This window comes from Vidua macroura, chromosome 1 (genome assembly GCF_024509145.1).
Source record: "Vidua macroura isolate BioBank_ID:100142 chromosome 1, ASM2450914v1, whole genome shotgun sequence".
Classification (NCBI taxonomy): Eukaryota; Metazoa; Chordata; class Aves; order Passeriformes; family Viduidae; genus Vidua; species Vidua macroura.
In genome coordinates, this window is record NC_071571.1 from 72,152,857 (window position 1) to 72,179,496 (window position 26,640).

General features: G+C 34.9%; 1 protein-coding gene across 5 annotated transcripts in view; it reads right to left on the reverse strand.

Annotated features, from left to right (window-relative positions):
* The window catches only part of RELCH (RAB11 binding and LisH domain, coiled-coil and HEAT repeat containing), a 77,384-nt gene that overhangs the window by 34,772 nt on the left and 15,972 nt on the right, over window positions 1–26,640 (reverse strand). For 4 of the 5 annotated variants that reach the window (XM_053976202.1, XM_053976195.1, XM_053976213.1 and 1 more), the window contains exons 2-11: window positions 26,223–26,312; window positions 18,254–18,325; window positions 18,089–18,144; window positions 17,855–17,968; window positions 15,667–15,870; window positions 15,486–15,577; window positions 14,203–14,511; window positions 9,742–9,817; window positions 9,258–9,353; window positions 514–626 (exon numbers count right to left, since the gene is read on the reverse strand). In XM_053976202.1, the coding sequence (XP_053832177.1) occupies window positions 514–626; window positions 9,258–9,353; window positions 9,742–9,817; window positions 14,203–14,511; window positions 15,486–15,577; window positions 15,667–15,870; window positions 17,855–17,968; window positions 18,089–18,144; window positions 18,254–18,325; window positions 26,223–26,312 (1,222 nt within the window). Of the gene's footprint in view, window positions 1–513; window positions 627–3,107; window positions 3,223–9,257; window positions 9,354–9,741; window positions 9,818–14,202; window positions 14,512–15,485; window positions 15,578–15,666; window positions 15,871–17,854; window positions 17,969–18,088; window positions 18,145–18,253; window positions 18,326–26,222; window positions 26,313–26,640 lie in introns of those variants that run through there. The other variant, XM_053976229.1, reaches the window with a different exon arrangement.

Here is a 26,640-nt window from a genome sequence, read left to right on the forward strand (position 1 = left end):
ACCAAAATGAAACAAAGTCCTTAACACTTGTCAGACCTAAATGACTGCTACATTCTTGTGAATTTTTTATTGCTACCACAGTAATAAGCCATATGTAAAAAGAGCACTATTTTCCCCAAAGAAATGTGGTGGTCATCTGAACAAACATGTAGATCACTAAGTTTAAAAAAAAAAAAAAGCTGTTTTGATTTCTACATCAACCAGTGCTAAGAATTATGATGTTAAAGATCATTTTAACAAAACAGTTTAAGTTTCATCTTTAAACAGAAAAATGAACTGAAATTACACTGTAGCTTACAAGCACATTCTTACATTTCAGTAACTAGGAAGTATAGGTCATGGAAATGGAAAGTCCTGAACTTGGCATAAATTTGTCAATACTATATAAGCAAAACACCAGCTTAAATAAAACTTCTTTAATATCACTCAATAATATCCAATTTTTACTAGTTCTGCTGCTTGCACAGAGAAAAAAGTTCCTGCTTGTCCCATATCACACAAGCGCAAACACACCTTTGCTCATCATCTGGTCGTTTGATCAAATTGAACAGTATGTGCAGAAGCTGATCTCTCTCTTTGGGTTCAGGATGGAGGCAGGCTGTACACAGTATGAGTGGGATCAATTCCTAAAAAGTTGTGGGTAGGGGAAAACCAAACAAAGTAAAATTGCTTTGGGCATACATTCATTTACTGCAAAAGAAGCTAAGAAGATAAATCTAAAATCACATAACATCAAAACAGTTAGAAAAGATACTTTGGAGTCCTGATGTCTTATTAAGCGACTTGAGAAAAGTGAAGGTTTACAAAAGTTAAAATTATTTTCCTGCTAGGAAAAATCAGGGAGGAATCAGCACATAATATGAAAAGCTCTGCAAAGATTACAATTAACATATGCAGGTCACCTGTAACCAGAATTAGATGACAATCATAGTTTCAATTGTTTTCACTACCTACTGAACTGAAGCTCCACAGAACTATGTAATAAAGCTCCTATGAAAAAATGCCACAGAGTTAAAGATTAAAATTTCCACTTAAGCATCCACACAGTTTTGTGCACATTTGAAAAAATAAACATTAAGAAACATAAATTGGTAAAGGTGACTGCAGACAGATTTTGTGTTGGCTGACAATTACCTGATTTTTGTAAAGGTTCTACGATTTTTTTTTCCCATACAAAAGCGATCTCTGAAGCTGAATTTTCTTATTGGAGCAATTAAAACCCCTTAAAGGAACAAATTACAAAGAAAATACTGTGTAAAACACAGAGACAAAACATAAGGATCTTCATAGTAAAGGCCTCCTGCTTTCTAAATATGCCTACAAAGCTCATGGTATTCATTCCCAGAAGAAACAAATGTTTCTAAAACATTGTCTGGAAGTCCCTTCCCTTGACCTTGTTGATGTGAGCTTTTACTCCAGCTGAATTTGGAAGCCAGACAGTTTTTAAGTGATTTAATACCTTAAAAACAGAAACATCACACTGGGAGACCAGGAAAAAAAGAACAAGAAAAACCTCAGTGTTTGGAAAAAAACATGATCAAATAATCTGGAGATTACCTTGCACACCTGCTGTGTACTTTGGAGTAATTTTCAGCAGAAAGACTTTTTGTGAATTATGAAGTTGTGACAAATAGGCAGGTGACAGTGGGAAATGCATCTAATGTTAGTAGGAGAAATTATACAAAACCTGGAAAAATCTGTGGTTGTTTAGAGTGACTTTGCAGGGAGGTGCAAATTTCTTCCTGCAGATATTCTAAGAGACCTAATCACGATGTTCTTGTGGACATGTGGAAACACCACTGACAACATCCTCACTGCTCAACCTGTATTTTCCTAAACAGCAGGAGCTCTATTTATATTAAACATAGAACAAGACTCAATTTTAAAGCAGTGCCTAAGCTAGTCAACTCCTGACAAGCTTTTTTTTTTTTTTCATTTTACAAGAATTCTACTTGATGTGCTGTTTTCCATCTTCAAAGATGACCAAGACACAACCTAAACTGTATTTTAACATTCTGTGATTCTGGAAGACATATTGGCAATATTTAACTCAATTATGATACAGATTAGGGAATTTATGACAGAGAAGACAACATGGAAATATCCTACCTATCACTTAAAAACAAATCTAAAAGGAGAGGAGAAATGAAACATAAATTTTAATACTTTGAATATTTCCATTTTTAAAATAATTTTAAGAGTAACTGGGGTTGTTTTGAAATAAGTGTAGCATGTAGCACAACACAAAATAACATAAACTGAAGACCTGCATTAAAGAAACTTTACAAATTAAATTGCACGAAGAATTAAATAACTTTCTTCAGCAGAGAACTTCTTTCCCTCTAGAATCTGTATGTTAGATCTCATTATTTTTGGTTACTTAAGATTTTTGCCCATTTAAAGTTATAAGAAGTCAGAGGCTTTAACTTATTTAACTTATTTTTTTGGACTGCATAGAATTTTCTGTCCTGCAAACCCTGCTTTAATTAAAAAAGACTTGAAAGAATATTATTAAAATAATACCACCTCAACACCACTCTAAATACCTCTACTTATACATTAAACTAAAATATTTTAAATAGGAAATCTGATTGCAATTTGTAGATACAGAACAAAATTACTACCATAAAGAATAAAGCTCACTTAAAAACTTAAAGCTAAATATGCATCTATTACATTAGTGAAATCTACTTTCTGAAGTCTACTCTAAATTCACTTTATTCAACTGCTCTTGCAAGTATTCTTAAATACTCCTATGAAAAACTTTACAAAGAATATGCTCCATGAAATGGGACATTTATGGGATTTTTGTTTCATCTGTTGAAACCAACACATTGATATTACTTCCTTAGTATGTTTGAGTACCTACTTAAAAATCTCAACATCTTACACAGAACTACTGCTAGATTTTAAAGCAATACCATGAGGTGGCTTTTTTTAGGCTTCTTATGGAATTTAAGGAAGTTAACGTTGTCTTTTTTCAGCTGAGTCTGCGTGAAAGGAAAACACCTGAGAATATTCACCTAGAAACTACTGCCTTGTGTCTGAAAGGCTAATGAGTAACCTAACAGCATTGACATGGGGCAGATACAAGGCTGGCTCTTTACCTTGCAGAAAGCTGGTTATTATAGCTGATGGAATTAGCTGTATTTTCTCGTCCATTGGTCACATTCTCTCATGCATACTATGGGAGAAGAGAGTTCTCTGCATCGCTGCATCAGGGCTTCTACAGTTCCTTCTATTAATGGGAGTGGAGAAACAGTGAGAAGTCTTGAACAGTGTTTTCTGTACTCCCTAAAGCCCTCAGGGACAGGAAGGTAAAACTGCAAGCAAAGGGGACTGTGGCACAAGAAGAACAAAACTGCCCTACAGTGGCATGAAACAGGTCAAGTGAAGTCTCTCAAAAACTTGTAAAGGGAAGATTCTTCTCAGGACATTCAGGAACATTAAGAAAAAAACCAACCTATAGGTACATTTGAGCTAATTTCTTCCTGTTGCTAAGGGCCATGCTTTTGATGTAGATCTGTTTTACAAATCTCAGATTTTTCATTCTTGAAGCCAGCAGAGAAGCTATAAGAAGTAGCAATTTTCCAATAAAACATGGTAAGACTAGTATTTGGTGGTTTAGATTCAAGAGAAAACATGGTTATGGAGACTCTATGTAATTATTAATAATCAAGGTGTGGACTTCCAATGCTATTTGAAACACTCTGCATTCCTTGGGAAGGAATACCACTTGTGCTGACAGTCATAAAGCAAGAACTTAAGTTTCAAAAAAACCCAACAACTCTCCCTCTATTTAATTTGGGATCCTTCCTAAAGATCCTGTTCATCCCCAAGTCCTTCTTTTCTCTTTTGCCTTTGAGTTCAGAACATGAGTTTTGATAGTTTGTGTTGGTGTTAGTCAACAGGAGTGACTAGTGACTCATGACCATAGCAAGAAGAGTGACTTCAGAGCTTTGATACTGTTTTCCCATTAGATTCCAAGCAGACTGACATGATAACATTGTTGGCACTTGCAGCTTGATGCAATAAAACATTATGTGTCATAAGTCCCACCTCTACTATTGAAAAGCCAAATTCTAATCTGAGGCAGTTTATACCTGTGAGCTACCCAGATGCAGAACAGAGAGAAGTAATTTTGGTTTTACTGTGAGAGAAGCTACATACAGGTGACTGACAGACAATGCTCTGAGGCTGACCTAACACAATGCACAGGAGAACTGAAACAGCGCCCAGCTTCCCTCTGCTCTACTTCTCTGTAACTCTCCATGTAGGTGTCTCCAAAGAAAAACTCACATTTTTCTCATCATAGTGTCTCTGGACAACTTCTTCCTAACTTACAACAACTTGTTCCATTACCTTTGAAAGGGAGTCACTATTTGAATTATCAACAAAGGCTACATTTGCATGGTCATATGGAGTAGCTCTCTCTTCATTATGGTCAAAAGAACATGGCTTTTTAATAGTAATTAGTACCATCTAAACTATATGCCTACAGTTCCTCCTACATATTAGAAGTATTACAACAAAATATTGAACTTCGGGTTTTTTTAAAGTGCATCATATAGTGAGCATCTCAGAATGTAGCATGGAATTTTCTGTCAGTGTTGTTAACAATAACAATGTTTTGCTAAACATTCCAACAAGTCTTCTACATCTTATTGCTCTCACTAATTACCATCTTCTTGTTGGAATGTTCATAAGCAAAATAATTATCTCAAAGAATACATTTAACTAGTGTTAAGTGTCAAGACTGGTTACTTCAGTAGGTTCAAATAATATTTTTTGTTACTCCAAAAATTAATGTATTAATATTGCAGGCAACAATATAGAAACCAGGATGACATGATCAATTTTGTTAATGTGTGCCTTTTAATCTTCTTTAATAGTCAATGCTTATATTGTGAACCAATATGGTGTTAAAATTATTCTGTAACTTAGCCTCTGACAACAAGTAAATAAAATGAAATAATCTTATTGTCTGCAACTGAAATAGCTGCAGGTACCAACAAACCACTGATAGAGACTGTTGTGGGCAAGAATGTATTTAAAGTTCCAAATTAATTCTTTTAGTTTTAAAATGAAAAAAAAAAAAAAATCATAGGATTAAGTTAAACACATGACTCAAAACTTTGTGCTACTAATCTTACCAATATTAAAGTCACAGCTCTAATTACCTCTCATGGGGTGAGACTATTATTCCAGGATCCAAAGTAAGCCTCTCCAAGATCCCAAAGGGACGCTTTTACATAAGAATCAATAGTAGGGTGTGGGTGTGAAAAAACTTTGTACTTCCTTGTCTGTATCTACTGTGTATTTGAAAACACACATAAAAAAGTTTGTGATATAACAAAAGCTGGTAATTCAATTAATGAACATCAAATTCAACTCCTTGCATCCTTGAACTGTCTAAGCTTTACAGACCAAGTGTTGAAAGACATTGGCTTTCAGACTAGACATGAAAAGGATACTCTATGAGACTGAGCTATTTTACTCTAAGGAAACTGCATTAGGCCCTCCTATCAAGGAGAAGGGAACTAAAGGACTTAAAAATGGTTATGTCTCATGTACATCCTCACCCTCTGAACAAAACAGCCCTGCAAGCCAAAACCAACACTGCATGTGTACCAGAAAGGACCAGCAAACAGGCTGTGATCAACACTACCCCTGTTTTTTAGAAACATAATCCATAGAAGTCTACTGCAATCTAAGTTTTACAGAGTAACGATTTATTGTAATTGTTCATTTAGATTTCTTTATTCTCCCCTATAATGTGAAATTAAAGTAGTCATCTAGAAAATATTGACAACTGACAATTTTCATGCCTAGCAACTCAGGTTTATGTACCTTTATCCATATCCAACCATAATGAAATCTGCTAGATACAACCCCTGGAAGCAAACAATTATACTGCCAAGATCTGACACAGTCTTCTTTTGCATTTCTTTAGCAAAACCAGTATTTTATGGCTTTTAAAGAATAAGACTGAGATGAAAATTTATCGTAAGATACTCAACTCTACTGTGTTTTAAGAGACATGCCAGAGAATTAAAATGCCTTGATGATATTTATGTGCAGTTACCACACATTAATGTGATTACTTTCAATCTACAGTGGAGATCTAGTGGAGTGGAGAATGGCATCAATTCAGAGCCTGAAGATTTAACATTATCTTTGCTTTAACTTTACAAACAAATGAAAGCAAAAATCTGTTCTTAACATGTTGAACTCTCTATAAATAACAGTTTCTCAGTATAATTATTTAGTGGTACATATTCAGTAGACTACTACCATCATGATTTTGCTAAGTTTGCATAACACAACAGAAGCTAAAGACTAACACTGGAATAATGGGCGAGATGAAACATGTAAATAATTAAATACAAGTGTTGATGAAGAACATTAAGATATTAAGCAAAAAGTTTACTCTGGGACAAACTCTATTAAAGGATTATATACTGCAGAGTATGGAAGTTGTACATACAAACAACGTTACTCTTGTTTCCTGACAAAAAGACATTGAGTTTTACATTTTAGAAAGTGTGAAAAATGAATATTGCACTGATTAGCTATTACAAAAATTTTTAAAGGCAGCTTCTCTCTAATTACATTTTAGCCAAAGGAATTTTTCTATGGTACATCTGTTAACAAATAGAAGGTGGCTGATTTTACTTTTGTGATTTTTTAATTGCTAATATATTTTAAGTGGCAAAATGACAACTGAGATAGCAGATTCCAATGCAGATCAATTTTTATGAACCCAAGCTGCTAATTTTCAAGAAGTACTATCACAGACTGCATCCAAACAATGGACTATTTTTTTAGATATTGGTTTTTAGCATTTTGTTACTGGTCATTCCACTTAACTGTCACTTGGATTGCAACATCTCCTTTACTTGTGACTGCATTCATATACAAATCTAAATATTGATGTACATGTTTTCACGGAATCAAGATAACCTAGATGCTTGAGATGAAAACAAAATTAAATTTATATGTTGTTACACGAATTTTGATGATTATGAATTGCTTTGAGGCAATTTTCCAGTTTGATGCATTATTCATTTTACACAGTTGAACTGCTTTTTTTAGAAACAATTAAAATCATCCCCTCAGCCACCCTACGCAATACTGCATTTTTCCTTCTTTGTTACCTTCCATTGGAACCTAAACTACAGACACTGAAGAACAATTAAAGCTGCACCAATACACAAAAATAAATAATTTCAGAAATGTCAACTATAATATTTGCTGGAACACTTACTACTGTATCAGGCAGGCTGCTACTGACCTTAACATGCTTAAAAGCATAGGAAAAATGGTTTCTGAATTTCTGCTAAAGGACAACAACTACTGAGATATTGTTAACCTCTGCAAACTCAGTTTCTCTGAAATGAAGATGCATAGTATGTAATTTTCAGCTTAAGATTTTGTAAGCAATTTCAACATGACAGATGTTTAAAGCACAAAGACATTTCAGGGAGTCATCAAAAAAATTATGTTTAACTCTCATCCTATTACATTGATAGTGTAAGATCTTAAATACTACCATTCTTGTTGTTTCAGAACAGACTGATGAGAACTTTGCATTATGATCTGAACCTGTTACACATCTTTCTCAAATTAATGAGCTTTAGGTATATTTTTACACCACTTCTCTGTGCAAAAGTCTCATTATAAGGTTGTTTATGGACAAGACTCAAAATTAGACCTTGTTGAAGACAGCCTAGTTCTTAGGTTAGCTTTCCATAATTTGATTAGGATAAATACTGACAAATGGTCTACCCAACTTTTCCTTCAAGTTCCGTGACTACATCAGAAAGAACATTAAAATAGTTATAGCAAAAGGTGGTGGGGAACTAAAAGAAGGTATTTTTAAAACAAATTTCAATTACTGAAACATTAAGCATCCCATGTAATCCAATTACTCAATTGTGATTTGCGGCTTTTTCAATTAAACTGAAGCAAATAATTTAAGGCAAAAATACATGTAATCAAATGTAACTTCCACTGTAAAACAACCTAGGAAGGAACCAAGCAGGAAACAGACTAATCAATACATTACACAGATTATGCTAAAAGCTGTGAAAAGGAGCCAAAATACCACATCCTGCCAAGCAGAAGGAAGGAAAGGAATAAATAAGAAATCAGAAATTAAGCACTGATCCAGGAACATTCACAGAATTATTGTGAAAGACAGAAGCATTTCCAGAGCACCCAGTTAACACCTCCACCCCCTCAAAAATAAAGCCTTTTATGAAATTTCAAATTCTCAAATATCAAGTTCACCATGTCAGTGGCTGATAATTACTTGTATGATATAAAATTTTAGATTACAGGATCAGTACAAATTTCTTGAGGAATTTTCAAAGCCTTAAAATGAATTTCTGCAAAACACATGACTTAGTCTACCATACTGTAGGTCCTGTCAACAAGGACTAAAACTTGCTCAACAAGATATGCTACTTCAAAACCTTTATTTCAGTGTCAACTACAAAGACACTGAATTTTTGTTTGCTATCGCTTCAGGTTTTGGGGTTTTTTTTACCTATTTGGTAATGTGAAATATTTACACAAAGCAAAATAAAACCAGTCACGTTTTTTTCCTTCCTTTTGTATGCTATATAGCATGAATTATTACGCAAACCATCACGTTCAGTTACAATCAAAATTCACATTATATGTTCATAATTTTTAGTCATTCGCATTTTAAAGTTAAGGAAAACATATAAGCAAAATTGCTCATTTCCTTATGAAGGGGTATTTTTGATGAACCTTTGCTTGGCTAATACATGGAGCTTCCAAGAAAAGACATTAAAATAATTTGTTGAAAATTATTTTTGTTGAAGGATGTAGTGCTGCAAAAGAACCTGAACATTATTCTTTATTTAAACTGATAGATGAAATAAACCAAACAATGTTTGAACTTATAGCCCCTGTTTTTACAATGCACATTGATATGGTCTTCCCCAACAAAAACATTAGTGCTACCACAAACAGATGGACCTACAGTAACAGTCTTGCTGAATGCTAATGGGTGCCTTAAGCAGAGGAAGGAATATTAGGATACCATGCAGGTTTACTGAACTCACCTGACAGAGGTGTAAAACCATTTTCTAGGAGCAGAGATGCATGCACAAAAGTAAGAACATGATTGCAAGTAATAGACTTCCATGAAATTAGACACAACATCTTCAAAATGAACAACAATATATCGTGATAAAAATAAAATGTAATATTTCAGGGTTCCTCACCTCTCGCTTTGCAAGCAGCACATTAGGAACAATATGAGGCAGGCAGCGTCCCAACATTAACATGACACTTTTCTCACTGTCTGCAATCCGAGATACCTAGAAAACCAAGTTTCGTGTTTGCTTTTTTTAAGAAGCACAGGAACAGAAAAATACCATTTGAAAGGAATAATAAAAATTGCAGCAGGCTGATAACTTACCAGGAAAGTATTTAACTTATTGCCATACATTAAGCTGTAAGTTTTTGATGTGTCAGTAATTTCAAAAGCATGAATCCACTTGTAGAGACTCAAAAGTTCCCAGTAATTACACCTCTATCACCAGGTTTCATATTTAGCATAAAATCTGAGAACATATCTTTATTTTTTAACTTTCATGCACATAGATTCATCTTTCCATGTCTTGTTTCAAAGCAATTATTGCTTGTTTAACTGTTGCTGCCATGCAAAATGAAGGATCTTTTAGTTTATGTCAACTGGAAATATACCTCTGATCCCAAACGGCTGTCTGCTGACATCCGACAGAAAGACAGTAGTGCTTGATGGAAAGCTGGTGACAATTTCCTGAAATATCATCAAAAAGGGAGAGGGAGAAGAAAGTATAAATCAGAAAGGTGATAAAGCGAGTCCTTTCACTCTGGTTTAATCAACTAGGTAAAATGACACCCAGAAAGCATGTTTAATTGATTCATGCTATGGAAGTTTTAAAATTATCTTTGACTTTCAGGGTGTTTAGTTTGTAGCAAGAAAAAACCCTGAGTGCCCTAATTAAGAAGTTACTTTTAGTTCCAAAAAACATAACATCTTTCAAACTGCTGCACAGACAAAAATAGGACTAAAGCATGAAGAAAAGGAAGCTTAGGCAATACAAGAGGAAGCATACAATTATGCAAACGGGGTGGGGCGGGCATAGAAATCACATGAAACAATATTTTTGCTTAATGCTCTGATTCTGCAAATTGCATAAAAGCATTTGAGTAGTCAGTCAAGTTATGAGCTTCAGGGTTAAATAGAGTTTGCTTAACTGCCACTTTGGGATCTAACTGTGGATTCAAACGCTGCCAGAACCTCAAAATCAGTCTTAAACTGCTGTCTAAGCCCTCGTACCGGCTGCATCTGCACAAGCACTGCCTCATGGCCACATCCAGCACCAGCTAATGCAGCCGAGCTACTAAAAGCCCTAAGCATCCATATCAAACTCTGATAAAAGCTTCAAAACAGCCATGTCTGAAGAGGGTAATTTGGCAGAAACGCTCTCAGAAAACAATTACTGACCACTACATTAAACAGGCAAGCAGCAGCACTCTATTTTTCCCAGTAATGACAACTTCCTCTGCCTTATCTGAGGCCTTGTACTTAGATGCTAATCTAACACTGCTTCATCCACTATGTTCAAAGAAGACAGACGTTTGTCTTCCAAAACATGCACAGAAAGCATCTCGCCCATTTCCATCATCTGCTGTTTGAGTCCTCTAATGACACTGAGAGGAGGCAACTCCTATTTTTTATGTGGAAATTGGTAACACCTTTGAACCCTCAAAAATACACATGAGCTCACAAAATCCAACACACAAATGAATATGTGCATGGACATACATTTTATCTAAAAGATTGAAACATAATACTTCTTACAGTAAATACACCATCATTCACCATTTTCTAACTGAAAAAGGCCATTAAGAATCAAAGCTCCTACTTACAATTACTTAAACTAATTCAAGAGGACATAAATAAATATACCAGTTTTCCTCTTCTCACTATTTAGAAAATTATGATAAGTAAGAATTTTTATTTATTGCTTAAAATAATTTTTTCCTTAAGAGTATGGATTTTTGAAGTACATTTTAATGAAGGGAGCTTGTTTTAATTCTATTCAGCTTGGTTTTGTGCAAGGTTCACTTTAAAAAAGTTACTAAACTACTTAAATGGTAGCTAGTTGTAAAAGACCTCTTTCACAATATGTTAGTCCTTATGCTGTAAAATATTCTTGAGTGACAGATTTACAGGTTCTACTCAAGACTGTAGAGTTTTTTTTTTACACTGGGAGAACATAAGCAAGCATTGCAAAGCAGCAGCTTAACATTAACACAGAGGCAAGGCCTTGACCAGCCCTTTGCCCAGACTGTCCTTCAATCTGGCATTCATTCTAAGAAAATCAGATCCTTTCCCACCTGGAATCCTAATTAAAATCCTACATAAGGGCAAAGTTCCATTCCCACTTTGCAGAGAATGAAAAGTAAGTATGACAATATGTCACTGAATTTCTCTGTGGATTAAGTAACAGCAAGCTCTGGGCAGTTTGGATCCTCTTACAATTGCTGGCTATACTTGGAGTCCAGAAAGCTTCTCCTTAATAAAGTCTAACAAAATCCTTGATGGCTACACTGGACAAAACCATGAATGACCAAGGCCTCTTGCATACAAGTCAGTGGCAAGTCTCTTGAAGGGCCAACAGATGTAAGTACTGAAGATGTCCGAATATAAGAAAATACAATGAATAAAAAGCCCAAACACTACTCTTCTATTCCATGTAACTCTGGGACAAAAGAGTCAATTCATTCAAAAAGCCGGGACTGCTATATACAGAAAACACCTTGGATTTGGTGCAAATTACCACACACCTCAAATTAGTTGAATAAACACATGTGGTGTAGTCTATTTAAACCACTGCTAGTGCTTTGCACTGCCATCTGTTAACTGAGGCATTTTTCCAATGATGGCCATGTCCTCATTTGCCAGCATGCATGCACAGCTGCTCTGAGCGCAGTCACACAAAGCAGGCTCACTTCCTCTTCTCTCTTCCCATCTGGGCAAGATTTATGCCAAGAAAACACTCTCTAGATACAGTAGTAATGATTTTGCCTTTTACAATATAGAGTCTTAGTTTTTAACCCTTCTTAGTACATTCTGAATAAATGATAGTAATTGTCTTCTATAAATAAACTTGGCTTGAAATCAATAAATATCCAGCATTTCCACTGTGCTGCTTCTCCCACAGATCTCAAAACATTTAACAAATAATCTATTTTCTTAGTGAAAAAAATTACTGCATTATTACAAACCTAGGGCATAATCCAGGAAGAAAATTTAGTACTAGATACTGGTCTATAAAACACTGTATCAAATATGCTTTCCTTTGACCCTCTGCTGACATATTAAGCCCAAAGTGGAGTACAAAAATAGCTACATATTACACATGCATTATTTATCTCTGCAGTGAACTGTATTTGAGGGGACTTGTGAATTTAACTCAATGGGGATTCACGGCTTCATTGAACTACTTTTCAAATAAATCTATGTGCAGTTATAGTTAAAACAACTATGAGCAGCAGAACAAATGCTGTTCTTCTAGTCTGTACTGTCATAAATTCTACTGGAAATACACAGTTCATTCCTTCCTCAGTGATTTAATCCTATTCTGATATACACCCTCACTATCCACAAACCATCAATCTAATATTCATGCACTTAATGCCACCCAGCACTCACCATTAATCTGAGCAAGAAGAAATTTGTAACAAGCCAAATGAAAGTAGGTAGACAAGTATATAGCAATCAATGCACAACAGCCTGAAGTTTTGATTACTACATAGTCTAGACTTTTAGCTAGGATATGAAAGAAACTTAAAAAGAAAAAAAATCTGGAAAGCTTAAACCAAACCACTGACCATTTTCCAGAAAAATCTAAGCTGTTCTACTTTCCTGTTAAACACTAGTATAGTCAACTAAGAGAGAAGAAATTTGTTATGAGACTCCAGATTATTATATTCAGAAATCAGAAATCTTTCCTCCTGTCCAATTCTAAAAGTTAAGACATCACTGAAAAAGTAGCCCTGACCCTAGAAGTTAGTGCAAGAAGTACAGAAAATCCAGAAAAAGCAGGATTGTTAGGGTTTGCAAGAAAAAAAAAGTAATTACTAGCAGGGTTAGCAACTCCTTTTTTTTGGGTGTTCCTCTTTCCCCCCCCACTACAAGCTTGCATTTATTTTTCCATTTGCACAGAATGTCACACAGATTTCTACTTGGTATTTTCAGATGGAAAGATAATTCTAGAGACAAATTACAGTATCAACACCAGCAAAGGCTCACTAAGGGACAAAAGACAAAGCAGGATGGCTGCCTGCTTCCCTACAAACAGCAAGAGTAAGAGATCATAAGGTGAGCTCCTAGCATATCTTTGTCCACAGTGGTAACAATTACAAGTTGTACATACCCTCATTATGTTTGTGGTCCGTGTTACACCTGATGACTACAGTGGTTTATCTACCACTTAATGAACATATCACTTCTCCTTTTCACTATAAAAACACTTGTACAGGTTGAAAGGGCTTTCTCAAAAACACTTACAAGCACAAACTCAGTCTCCAAGCAGTAACACAACATGAATACCCTAATTTAGTTAAAAGAATCATAGCTACCTAGTGAAGGCTTGCCCCAAAATCAAAACTCAAAAAAGCAGTATGCCATTAGATACCTTTCTGATAATTACAAAATAAGTAAATGAAAAATAGTACTGCTCTCTAGGATAGTTATACACACCTACACAGAAAAAGCAAAAAATTTTCCCAACAACTCTTCAAGCAGAAGAGAGTTATTAAATTAAAACTTAAAAGAGGACAGAACTCCCTTGTCTTCCCATTCATTATTCTGATTTTACCTATTTTTTTTTGTTGCAACAAACAGGGCTGGGTTTAGAAACAAGTAGAAAGTGAAAAGAATTTTTGAAACTTAATACTACAACTGTAGGTTTGTCATATGTACTCCTTCCTAAAGAGATTAGGAACAATATAAAAATATCAGCACTGTACCCTAGAGGTATGTTAAGTCTTTTATTTGCCTTCAAAACATAAATGATATATTCACTTGGCAGAATTTCACTGTTAGAAAAATATCTACTCACTTTACAAGAATTTTTAATAATAGCAAGCAGTTTACAACTTATCACTAACCTATTAGGTTTATCAAAGTGGACTGCAGCTTTAGATGACGGAGTACATGAGGACAATTTCTCTGTCTCTTTAGAGGGCACAGAATTTAGCATATCATCTTTAGAAGTCCTTGAATCCACTTCAGGTGATAAAGCAAGGCTTGTTTCCTCAATGTTGCCATGTTTACTGTCACTCTTAGAGCTCTTGATATCCAAGTACCGTCCATTGTCCTCTGAGACTGTGAGAGGCACTTGTTTTAAAGAAGGATGGGGAGCTACACCATAAACAGTTGACACAGAAAAGTTTTCATTCTTGAGAAGATCTATTTCACTGAAAAAGCAAAATATGAAATATTTTTGTAGCTTTCATGCAAATGCTGTTCAAATCACAGCACTGCAGCACAGAAATAAAGACAACATGCTGAAGAGCTCAACATACTATTCAATTCATGTATGTTTAAGAATTCCTATAACAGAAATAACTTTGATGACAAAAACTGTTCAAAAAAGCACTAGTTTCATTGAGCACTTTAGTAAATAATTAGCAGCAGGAAAAATGTTGCACTCTGTGTGTGAATCAATGAAACAAGTGAATAACAGTTTTATCTCCTTCTGGCTGAAATCTGAGCACTGAGACACAAATTGTCACAAGATAGAACACTACCTAGGATGCAAAACATAAAATACTAGAGTGGTGAATCAATATGTAGTATCCTATCTGGCTTTGAAATGGTAACTATGCAAGTCAATAAAGCCACTTAAAATTTATGCACTTTCCCACACACTGCATTTGTACACCTCTTAAGAGGAATGATATGACTTACAGAATGACATGTTTTGACCAACCTTTTAAGTATCTTTCTTTTTGCTGTTATTAAAGATATTGTCATGCCTACTAGTCTTGCTCTTCAGAAAGAAAAACTATGTTGACATCAGATGTTAAAACAAGCATCTTTCTGATAGTTTGCAAGCTTTATGTGCTAAGGAGCGACATAAAGCTAACTGAAGACAAAACCTATGTAAAACAGACCAGAGCGATTGTTTTCAAAGAAATAAAGAAGTTATACTGAAAGAACAAAACTGGTTACAAAATTAAATTCTACAAGTAATATAGGGAAATAGTGAGTTTGACGTCTCTTCCTTTTTCTAAATCAAATACTATGTATTGAAAAGGAAAGACTGCCCTGCCCTGAAGAATTCTCAGTCATTTCCTATATCTAAGTTATGGTTCCACATATGTGTTAGAAAAACTTTGAAAAGTTATCCAACATTTATCAAGAGTCAAGTAGGTTGATAAGAACATACCTTTCAAGTCTTTGGATTTGTTCCATCAATGACCATTTTTCACTGTTTAACACACTAATTTGATCTTCTAATTTTTGCACTATTAAACATTGCTAAACACAAGACAGAAACAGAAGAGTTTAGTACAATAAAATTAAGCAGTACATCAAACAGCTGTAACATTTCTTCTGTACAGTCTTACTTCTATTGACTGTGGTGCTGTTTCAAACACAGGGACGGTCCCAAGTATAGGAGTATCAGCCTCTAACTCATCATCTTCTACACCAACTGATGCATCCACCACATCTCTTGCAGCAACATGATGGTTCCCAAAGTCACGGTAGAGTTGTAACAGGTCAGGAGGCTTTGGAATGTTCAATCCTACATCATCCCAAAGTTCAAAATCCTTCAAAAGAATAGAAGAAACTAAAGGATACAATATACTTCCTTTTCTTTTCTCTTCCTCGTTTGACCACAGGTGATGCAATAGCAAAATAATCACAGCAAGACTGCATTGTAGTAAATCAGATAGATGCTTAACACAGCAAGAAACAATAGTAGAGGAAGGATCCACTTTGTGAACCAAAGCAATTTCACCATAAAAGCAGCTCTAGGTAACATACTAGAGAGAATACCTTTCCAACCACATAGGTTACTTTTTTTTTTTTTTTGCTAAGACATGAGCACTTTTTAGAGTCAGAAATAATATTGCTCGAATTGTAGCAGAAGCCAATGAAGTTGATACAAGGCAGAAATCTTGGTTTTGTTCCCATTTCACTCACAAGTGCCAGTGTAATTTCCCTAGGGAAGACAGGCACAGTATCACAGAATCATTTAGGTTGGACAAGACCTTTGAGATCAAGTCCATCCTTTGGCTGATCAACAGCATGTAAGAAAGACCAGAGCACTAAGTGCAACATCCAGTCATTTCTTGAACATCTCCAGGGACAGTGACTCCACCACCTCTCTGGGAAGTCCATTCCAATGTTTAACATCTCCATGAAGAACTTCCTCCTGATGTCCAATATAGCTTAAACAGCTCGGTAGAAGACTGACAGCGAGGTGCAAACAATACAAGGGCCTCCTGTCTCAAACCATCACTCTGTGTTCTTCCTTTTCTCATTTACATCTTATCATCCTATTAATACAAGAATATTCCATGTCTGTATATACAAATAAGTTTGTGCACTGTTACACAGGACTTGTGATGGTCTCTTTAATGACATTAAATTTAAGTATTGGTTTAAACTTTTTTTCATATTGTTCCCAGTCTTCACTATATTTTTTCCACAGTCTGGTTACATACATTTATTTGAAGAAAGATTATTTTCTCAAAGAATTATGTGAATAATGTAGAAAAAAATGTGCCAACTATATGTTAATTGCAGTATGTTTATTTTTACCTTTTAGAATTAAGAATGTAGGTTTTTTTTGCTAATTGTCTCACAACACAAAACATTCTCAGTTGAGAACACAAATAGGATAAACTATTAATCTTTTCTCTTTAGGGGGCTGTATTCTCACAAGTATTTGGACATTAAGAGCAAATATTCAGCGGAGGTGGATGATTCAGAAATTCTATTTAACAACATATATGCTTTACAGATTAGGATATGAAATATAGGAAAAATATAGGAGGACCAGTTACAGATAAAACTATTTAAATTCTGTATTTAATTCTTCTGGTAATATTCCTGTTTTGTGATAAAGACATATTGGGTGTTGATGTTGCTAGGTGTTTTGTCTACCCAGAAACAGTCAGAATGTAATTAGAACATTCCAAACATTCTTCTCAAGATATTCTTCCCATCAAATGTAAGCCAACAGAGATATATAAAACTGATTGTCTTAAGAAAACTGCATCAATGCATAGCTATGTTGAGAAAGAGCCAGGATAACACCTTATTACCAAGAGCTTCTTCAAATGCCATAGGTGATTAAGTACTCTCACATACACACATAGGCATTTCCAGAAAACAACCAAAGAGTAAATTGTATATCCTGCACAAATCAACTGAGTAGGATCTAAGGAAAAGATTACGTTTGAGATCCAGATCCTTGAGTTCAACTGAATGTGTGTCACACCAGAATACAAGGAAATATCTAACTCACAGTATTTCACTTCTTGTTTTGCTTCCTTTAAAGAATGCAAGCACTCTGTCTCCTTCCTACAAATTTTGGGAAACTACTGCTCAAACTGCTGTGTTTTCAAACCATGGTTTATATATGAAAATGCTAACTAGCATATTTAACTTTTAGAGTACTCATATATATGGAGCAAACTGCATGCACAGGAAAAATCACTTGAGTTCACTTGAGTTTATGACAAGATCAGAATATGGAAAGCAGGCGTGCAAAAAACCCCAAACAAAGCCACAAGGAAACTTTACCTGATCATGATTTTCATCTGAAAATGTTATTGATGTAAGCTTGTAACTATTCTTCAATAAAAATTCATTAACTAGGAAGTTAAGAGCTCTTTTCTCAAGAGGTCTGATTGGCTCCTGGGGAAAAAAAAAAAAAAAAAAAAAGAAAAACTAGATCTTTGGTTTATCTCCCTTCCAACTATGGAAGCATATTGATATTAAAATCCATGCAAAGTTCATTTATCACCAGCCACCTACCTGAATTTCAGGACTTGATTTATAATTTTTTCGTTCCTGCAAAGGAACTTCATTTTCTGGGGAGGAAAAAAGAAGTAACTAAATTTTACTCTCTCACAGAGGATGAGCTCAGCTACTTCTATATTGTTTAAAGTAGAGACTTAAGAAAAGGTTTATGTACACCACCTGCAGCCTGAGTCAGGTTGGCTCGAAGGGCCTGTATGGTCTCCTTGGCTTTCCGTAGTTCAAACTCCAGGACTGGACAGGGATTTGGATTAAACACACACAGGCATCCAACCAAGGCAAGGGAAACAAAAATAAAATATAAAAAGCAAGGATGGGTGTGAAAAAAAAGATACTGTCTGTATTAAACGTAAAGCATGCAGTCTTTATGGAACTTATGAACACATGCAGCAGAGTTGGTTTGAAAGCAAACTGGTGAACATTTTCCATAGTTTCACTGGCCTTAGGTTAGCTAAGTCAAAATTTCAAGCTGTCTGACAAGGACTCGCTGTAAGGTTTTGGGAAAATATTTGGGAGCTGATGCTGTCAAATGTTTTGGTTTTTGCGGGGCAAGAGGAGTATGTGGGCAATAAGAACACAGATCTAAATGAAACAAGTATGTTGCAGCAGGCAGAGGAAGCTGTCTCCATGTAGCAAAGTTTAAACCATGATGTGAATGTCCCATTGACACCACAGACCTTTTTTTGGAAAATAAAATCATACACTAAAATTTTAGTAGTTTAAATGTGAGATCTTGAAATGTACTTTATCTTTCTAGAAAAAAAAAAGTAAATTTCTATTTAAAAATAGTGAAGTTTTAGGAATGCCCTACAGTTGATTAGGATTTTGAATTCAGTTCACTGAATTCAAATGAAGAGAGATGCACAAGACCAAAAACACTCAAAAAATGCAGCTCTTCTGCAGTACTTATTAAAAAGCTTGAAAGGAAAAAGGTCTTTGCACCATTACTCTTGAAAGTTTACATTGATTTTCAAAGACCTAGAGTCAGCTTTAAATTCAAAAATACTTAATTCTAGTTCTCCACTCTCTCTTAATTCACCTTTCCACTCCCCTAGTCACTCTCATTTGTTTCTGATGTTCCAATAATTTCTTCCAAAAAGGGCCAGTGGTGATTTGTGTGCACTGGGATTTCATGTGTTTTGATGCTGAGGTCGTATGTATATGGCGGCTTCAAATTTTAACCCCCTGGACCTTTGCAAAACATATAGCAAATGTTCTTTTAATAGCCATTTACAGGTAGAACATCTAAGGAAACCTATTTAAGAGAGTACCAGATAAATACATGCATTTCACTAATTCTCAGATTAATCTAATCACACTGAAATATACAGTTACCAGAAGGAAGGACTCTAAACTAGGAGAGATGCACAGAACCACACTGAAGTGTTAGTTGACCTATTTAGAATAGTTTACTATCTACTTTATTCCCAAACAAAAGGAAAACTGTAGCGACTTTTAACAAGAAAGTTTCCATGAGATGTTTAATCACTGCCTGGAAACAATTTAACATGGCATTTTGAAATATTTACATAGAACACAATGCACAGCAGAAACATGCATTGGTCCTTGCTGGTAAAAAATGTTACTGAAGGCTGCAAATAAAACCAGTTCCTCTTTTGAGCATCTATAGCTAAGACTCTTGGTAATTAGCACTCATGGAAAAAAGATTCACTCAGTTTGCAGTTCTGCATAAAAACTGAAGGAGTTACTACAGTACACCACATTTGCTACATGAAAGTAACTTGTTTGATGCACAGAATTTTACTGCAGCAATACAAAAGCGCAACTGAAGATACAATGAATAAAATATGTAAAATCTCTCTAGTATTCAGCAATGCTGATCTGCAAATACTTCTGTGCAACAAAGTTAGAAAACATTCTCATGGTAAAATAAGTACCTAATTTTAGCACTTCCTTGCATTTGAGTTTCTTACTCACAGTTGTAAGATACTAATTTGTTACATTTTGAAAATTTTAAAGAACACAAATTAAATAATTTTTCTTATGGAAATGACTATGTGTTAACATTTTATTCTTGTAAAATATTTTCAAAGACCAGAACAGTTGCAGATCAGGAGTGCCCTGCACTAGAATGATATAAATAATAAAAAAAGGTAGAAAAACAATGAAAACTATAAAAACTCAGGAATCTAGATAAGGAAAGTAGGAATAAGACATGTCTGAAGGCATAGAAAGCCAAAAAACTCATGTCAGACAAACCCATGTCAGACGGCAAGAATTGATTTTTAGTGAACTGTGATGATGCTGACAATTCGTAGAAGTCATTATTAGGACTTTACCCATTCAACCTTAAAAGTAGATTACTCTGCTGCATGTTTCTGTTACATAGTAGAAGATTCTAGGCATAGTATATTTGAGAAGCAGTCACTGGTAGCATTTCAAAATAACCACATAATCCCACCACAACACAGCATTGTTACAGTTGTACCTCATCTAATCTTACTAATGGCACCATGATAATTGCCATCATACAAACCTTGATGCTTTCAAGTCAGTCACAAATGTAGCTTTTATTTGAAGAAGTTTATAGGTGTTTATACAGTTATACATGTAAACAGCTATAACATCATTAACTTCAGTCAAATGTTAGACTGTCATTAAAAGCTCTTTAAGTTATACTGAAGTGATCTTCTGCCAAAACATGTAATGATTTTTAATTCAACATGTCTACCAATGAAATCAACACTAATAATCCCCATTTGTTGATTCTATAGCATTTTCTTACATAAAAAAGGCAACCTTTTAACCCCTTTATTTGTAACCATTATGAACCATTGACTTTTAATATAAATGACCTGATGCTTCTCCCCCTCTCCTGTTATAAAGCTGCAGCTATGCCTTCAGAGGCATTGACAAAACCAAGCCAAAATTTAACTTCATGCTTGACTAGGCTGATAACATGTACAACTCCCAGCAACTAGTAAAAGAGCCGACACTCCTTAAGAATAATGCACAAAAGTTTTGCTGCAGACAGCCTAAGAAAGGAAAGAATCAGACATTCCTCTGCACCAGGAAAGCAAAAAATAGAAATTTAGAGTCTTGAGATTGGGTAATCTTCCTACAAGGAAATGGCATTTCTGAACAATTTAGTTTGCCTTAGGGGAGAAAACTATCCAAATTTCAATGGCTCTTTTTATTAAAAGTGATGGCATTTAAATGGCTTTTTCGTTATTAAAAGTTTCCAATCACTACAGTTACTATCCTAAAAAAATGACAAATCCTGACTTAAAATGGGTGAATATTTCAAGCCGGCAATGATGCATTGGACCAACGTTTTCAGATCAGCAATTTTTAAATGTTTCAGTTTTCAATCTAATACACCTTAAAAGAGAAGTGCATATCAGGAATGAGTAGCTTCTCTGTTGAGCTTTGAAATTTCAAAATTAAGCTTTCTCAAGGATCTTATTATTCTATTGACTCATATTTGTTAATGACTTCATAAGTTATTGGATCATAGATACCTAAAAAGAACCTACAAAGAACTACCTGCAATTGGGATTGAACTAGTTGAGATCTACATGAACAGCAGTCTTGTTGAGCCAAGGCCAAAAAGTTGAGGAAATAAACAGTACTTCTAAAATCATCCAGCATTTGTGTTATGTAAGCAGTAGTATTTCCAATTATATTAGAATTTTATAATCTATATTTAGAATACCTTGTCAGATTTTTGCATACTTCACTATGAAGAAGCCAGTACTTCAGATAATGACAGAAGGGTAGTTTTGTGTTGTGAAGCCACTATATGCCATTTGGACATTTTCTTTTAAAAGTAGTTCTTCTCTGAAGTATCAAGGGCTCCTGTGCTTACCCAGCTTTCCTCACTTTCGTACTGTTACAAGCTCTGTTGTTCCTTAACTGCCATTTTGAGTCCTTCCTCCTTGCCAAGTAAATGCAGAACTCCAGGTGTCCTAAATCATACTCTCTAAAACATGTATGATATCCCATTATATTTGATGAATCTGTACCTACATTTTAAATCAATCAGAAGAAATTTAAATTCTCTGACAACAACTAGCAATGAAGCCACTGTCCCAAACATACTTCAGGACCTGAGATTTCCCAACTCCCTTTCCTGATGGAAGTATTAAGAAAAAAGGCAGCCTTGAAATGTGAAACACTTCAGCATATAACATAAATAGCCACAAATCAGAAAGCTGTACTTTGGTACAGGAGATGACTACCATAGTACAAAAATTGAGACCAGCAGGAGGATTCATGAGCAAGTAAAAGAAAACTTGTCACCATAAAAGTGGGAGGCCAACACTTGACTCAGTACCTCATTAATGCTTTGAAGTTAATTACACAGGACCACCTACAGGGAAGACTTGAACTACAGCAGACTTGTGTTCAGCTTCAACCCCTGGAGACCTTCAACCTGGAAGGAAATCTAAGAGGCTTACAACTCCTTCACAGGCTTAAGACAGGTAATGGAAAGACAAAACCAGATCTGCTTTCAGGATGAACAAAGTACACACACAGTGTTAGCAAGTGACTGTTGCACTACAGATGCCTTTTGTGCTCTGTTTTTAAGTTTTGTTTGATTTTTTAAAAGATTTTCCTCTGATTTTGATGTGCACAATTTAATAGTGCCTACTAAAAAAAAACACAAAAAAGGGCTCTGTAAAAAGCAGAAACTGTGAAACTGAGTCTAGATAAATGAAATTCTCAAAAATAAGTGTTTTCTGAACTGGTCTCTTCCTTTCAAATCTTATTCTTCTAATCAGAGACACAGACTAGCTTGAAATCAATGCAAATACAGGGAAATCTGAGAATACATATGATTGAAATGGAGTTTGATTGTAAGAATTAATTTCATCATCTTTGAAAACACAGCATGTGTTTCTAAAATTATTAGGTTCTCAAAACAGTTGATGTCATAGGCAGGTTAGCAATAATAAACATATTGAATTATGCAAAGTAGGGGGTTTAGACCATGGCAAATTTCAGATGTGGCAGAAGATGCAGTTCCTCAGACTGAATGTCAGGCAACCTATTTTAAACAAATCCTGTGGGTATTCAAGTGAGGTGTACCCTTACTATACAGGAAGGGAGCAGGTTTTCATTCTCTAGCTGCTTTCTGGAAATTATGAGTATTTGGAGGAGGTCTACTACTCCTAACAAATCCTTCAGATAAACTGAGTTTATCCTAGCAGCAATTATTTCAAGCACTTAATACATGACTTTGGATTCAAAACTTACCAGTCTTAGAGAACAAGTTGTTTCCACCTAGTAAATTGCAAGATTTAAGGATGCATTGTAATCTTAGTGGATTACAACTGTATTATCCAAATTGTTACACAGCTCTCATTTTCATTAAGATCAGGTAGATAAAGAAGAAAATTTATGTTTTCTAAATTGCAGATAGTTTTGTCATACTTATCCACATCTTGACTGGTTTCTGTGACTTGCATCTTTTCAGTCAAGCAGATAATATTATATAAGGGACTCACTTAGATTCCTTCCAGTAGATTTCCCAAGTGAAAAGCTCACAGCAACTCTTCAAAACATGTTTGCTTCTAGGCCAAATTTTGATTCTAATTCCACATGGAATGAAGTGGGCTAATAGCTTTTAAATACTGAAATCAATTTCAAACAGGAGTTGATACAGTTAGTTCCAGGAATTTTTGGACTGTTAAAACGAAAAAAAAAAAAAAAAAGGCAGCTAAGTCTACCACTACTCATAAGGGGCAAATGGAATATGGTGGCTTTGGATGATGATATAGGCACGCGTTTTTTGATTTGGGGCTTTCTAACATAGCCAAGATACAAAAGTATTTGTAAAGTGGTTATGTTACAACCTCCGTTTTAATGCCCTTCTGACTTGGAAACAGTTTACCAGTTTCATTTAGTGACTGATGTGCATTTATTTCCTATCTTTCACTTGATGTGATAGGGAACTGATATGGAAATCATGTGTTCTGTCCAAACTAAAAAACAAAGATAGAAGCATAAGAAAGGCATTTACAAAGAGAAATGATTCAAACCTCATCTTCAGAACTATCCGAAGAAAAATATGACTATTAGATCATGACCCCAAGCTTTCACAACAGATTACAATTTTAATCTCCTAAGCATCAAAGCTCTTAACAGAGAGAAGAAATAAGCAACATGGACTTCCAGTTAGGTTTCAAAGTGCATTTGCAGCTAAGAACAACTTCAAAAGCAGAAGTTATAAGCCAGAGTTTGTTTAAAGAAGGAACTGGATTTGCAAAATTTTTGAAAACTCTGTTGACATAAGTATTTATTTTGCACATTAAAAAATTATCAGTTTTTGAAATTACTTGGGAAGATAGCTTTAAATATGGTTGAAGCAAAATATTTTAAGCAATTATGACTGAACCAGAATTTTAAGTAGGAACAAAATATTTTTGAAAACTTCCAGTCTTTAAAAACATCCAGAAATAATATTCAGTCTTACTTTGTTCAAGTTCTTAGGTTACTTTTTAAGAACTCTTTGAAAAGCAGCTCTAAAGGAACACAGAACTGTAACTATAATGACATACAATTTCCTCATCCATTACATATGATAGTAGTCAATCACTATATAGTAATTATCAAAAATATTGATCAATTTTACTATTTACTTAATACTTAATTTTAGGCTATATTAATTTTGTACTGGAAGTAATCAATATTTTGTTACTAATGCTTTGAAGACTACTGTTTCTACTTGATGTCAATTCTGACTGGTCTGTATTTTCCATAAGTGTCTCTAATCCAATTCTAAGGGCAGCTCCAAGCAAGAATCAAACTAGTTCTCTCAGTAACACTATTGCCAAGAAATACTGACTAGAACCAGGAAAAATCTACTACGATAATGAAAATAAATGAAATATTGGGATTTTGCTTGTTTCTTTCTTGCATTCCAGGACACAATTCACAAAGGCTTGGGCTCCTTAAACACAATTTGTTTAGAAGATTAGTTTTCTATTTACAGCTATTGCTTCCTTAAAAAGGACTATGTATATTGAAAAAGAGAGTAGCTAAATAGTAATAAGAATCCACAAGTTTCCATATAAATTGAAGAACAGTATGTTCCTATAGTTCTAGACCAGAACACCAAAATACATGGATTTGATTTGTGTTTGTGAATTTAATGCAGTCTTTTAAGTCAGCAACACTGGCCAGTTAACGAAAATGAGATTTTCCCACCATTTCAGACTGCCCCAGAGATGAAATTTCAAAATGAAGATCCTTTAGAGAACTATGTTTTATCAGCCTTTTCGTTGCTTAGTGGTTCAGAGTAGAGACAATAGGATGGAAGAGAGACATGGCAGCTTGTATCACCTCAGGTTTCATAAAGCTTAACCATGGGAGCAGAAGTCACAGCATGGACAACTTCCATGAGCTCAGGATATTGAACAGTACTAACTGACAAGAAGTAAACAAAGCTCTGTAGTCATTTCTAGAGAGCTTTTATGGGTTTCTCTGTGGAAGCTATGAATAACTTCATATATAAACTCAGAAAAAAACCTGGACAGGGAAATATGGCTCACATGCAAAAGTGGTTACTAAAATAATTTCAAACATGAGAGAAAGTTCTGCCTTTGGTGATGTAATAGATGCTAAAATTAAAACTGCTGAAGGTTTCAAACAAGAGGCAAAACCCCCAATCTTATACAATCAAAGAAACAAACAGGAGAGAAAAGCACTACAATTAAGATTTGTAGCAAAGAAGATTTATGGAACTGAGTACATCCCAAATTTGCTCTGGGTTTTGAAGTGCTTATTTGATCTCAATGAAAGCTATATTTAAGAGATTACTTGCATCAGATCTTTATGTCAGAAAGCTCTTACCCACACAGTAGTAACAGACCACTATGTAGAATAATTTAGTGAATGTTTCAGCTTAACAGTAGTAGTCAGGAGACAATACTAGGATACAGTTGTGTTGTCAAAGGCTGGGCACAATTTTCAAGCATGCTGTGACATCTGGAATCATACACAAGTACACCTGCCTGAATATTTACAGTAAATACAGCAGAAGTACATCAGTGAAATCTTGTCGTCTTCAGAAATGTTCATTTAAATATACTTATGCCAGAGACAACAGGTTAAACAATAAAATTAACATTAATTTTGTGATTCCTAAAACATAGAGAACACTTACCTGCTACTCTTTCATCCGTTTCTCTATTGCCATCATCAGAGTATCTTGCAAAATCTAAAGAATCAAGAGTACTGATGCTTCCAGCACGATCTTAAGGGGTAGAAAAAAAAAAAAATCAGACAGAATCCTGAAGAGCTGCCTGTCTTTTACAGAGAAAGTCAAAACAACATCTCATTTCAGAAACTATAAATTGGAGGCTACATGTTCCACAAGACTCAAGTTGTACTGCATTTTCTGAAGCTCTATAAGTAGAGAGTACATCAGTAAACTTGAATCAAAAATGCAGCACTACAGCAAGTTCACTGAACAGACTAAGATATTTTTGCTACCCCTAAAAGATGGCATTTCTAGCCTGTCCACAGCAGATGAGGAGCAGTGCATTGTAGCACTTCCCTTTTCCCACAAGGGCCAAGGACTT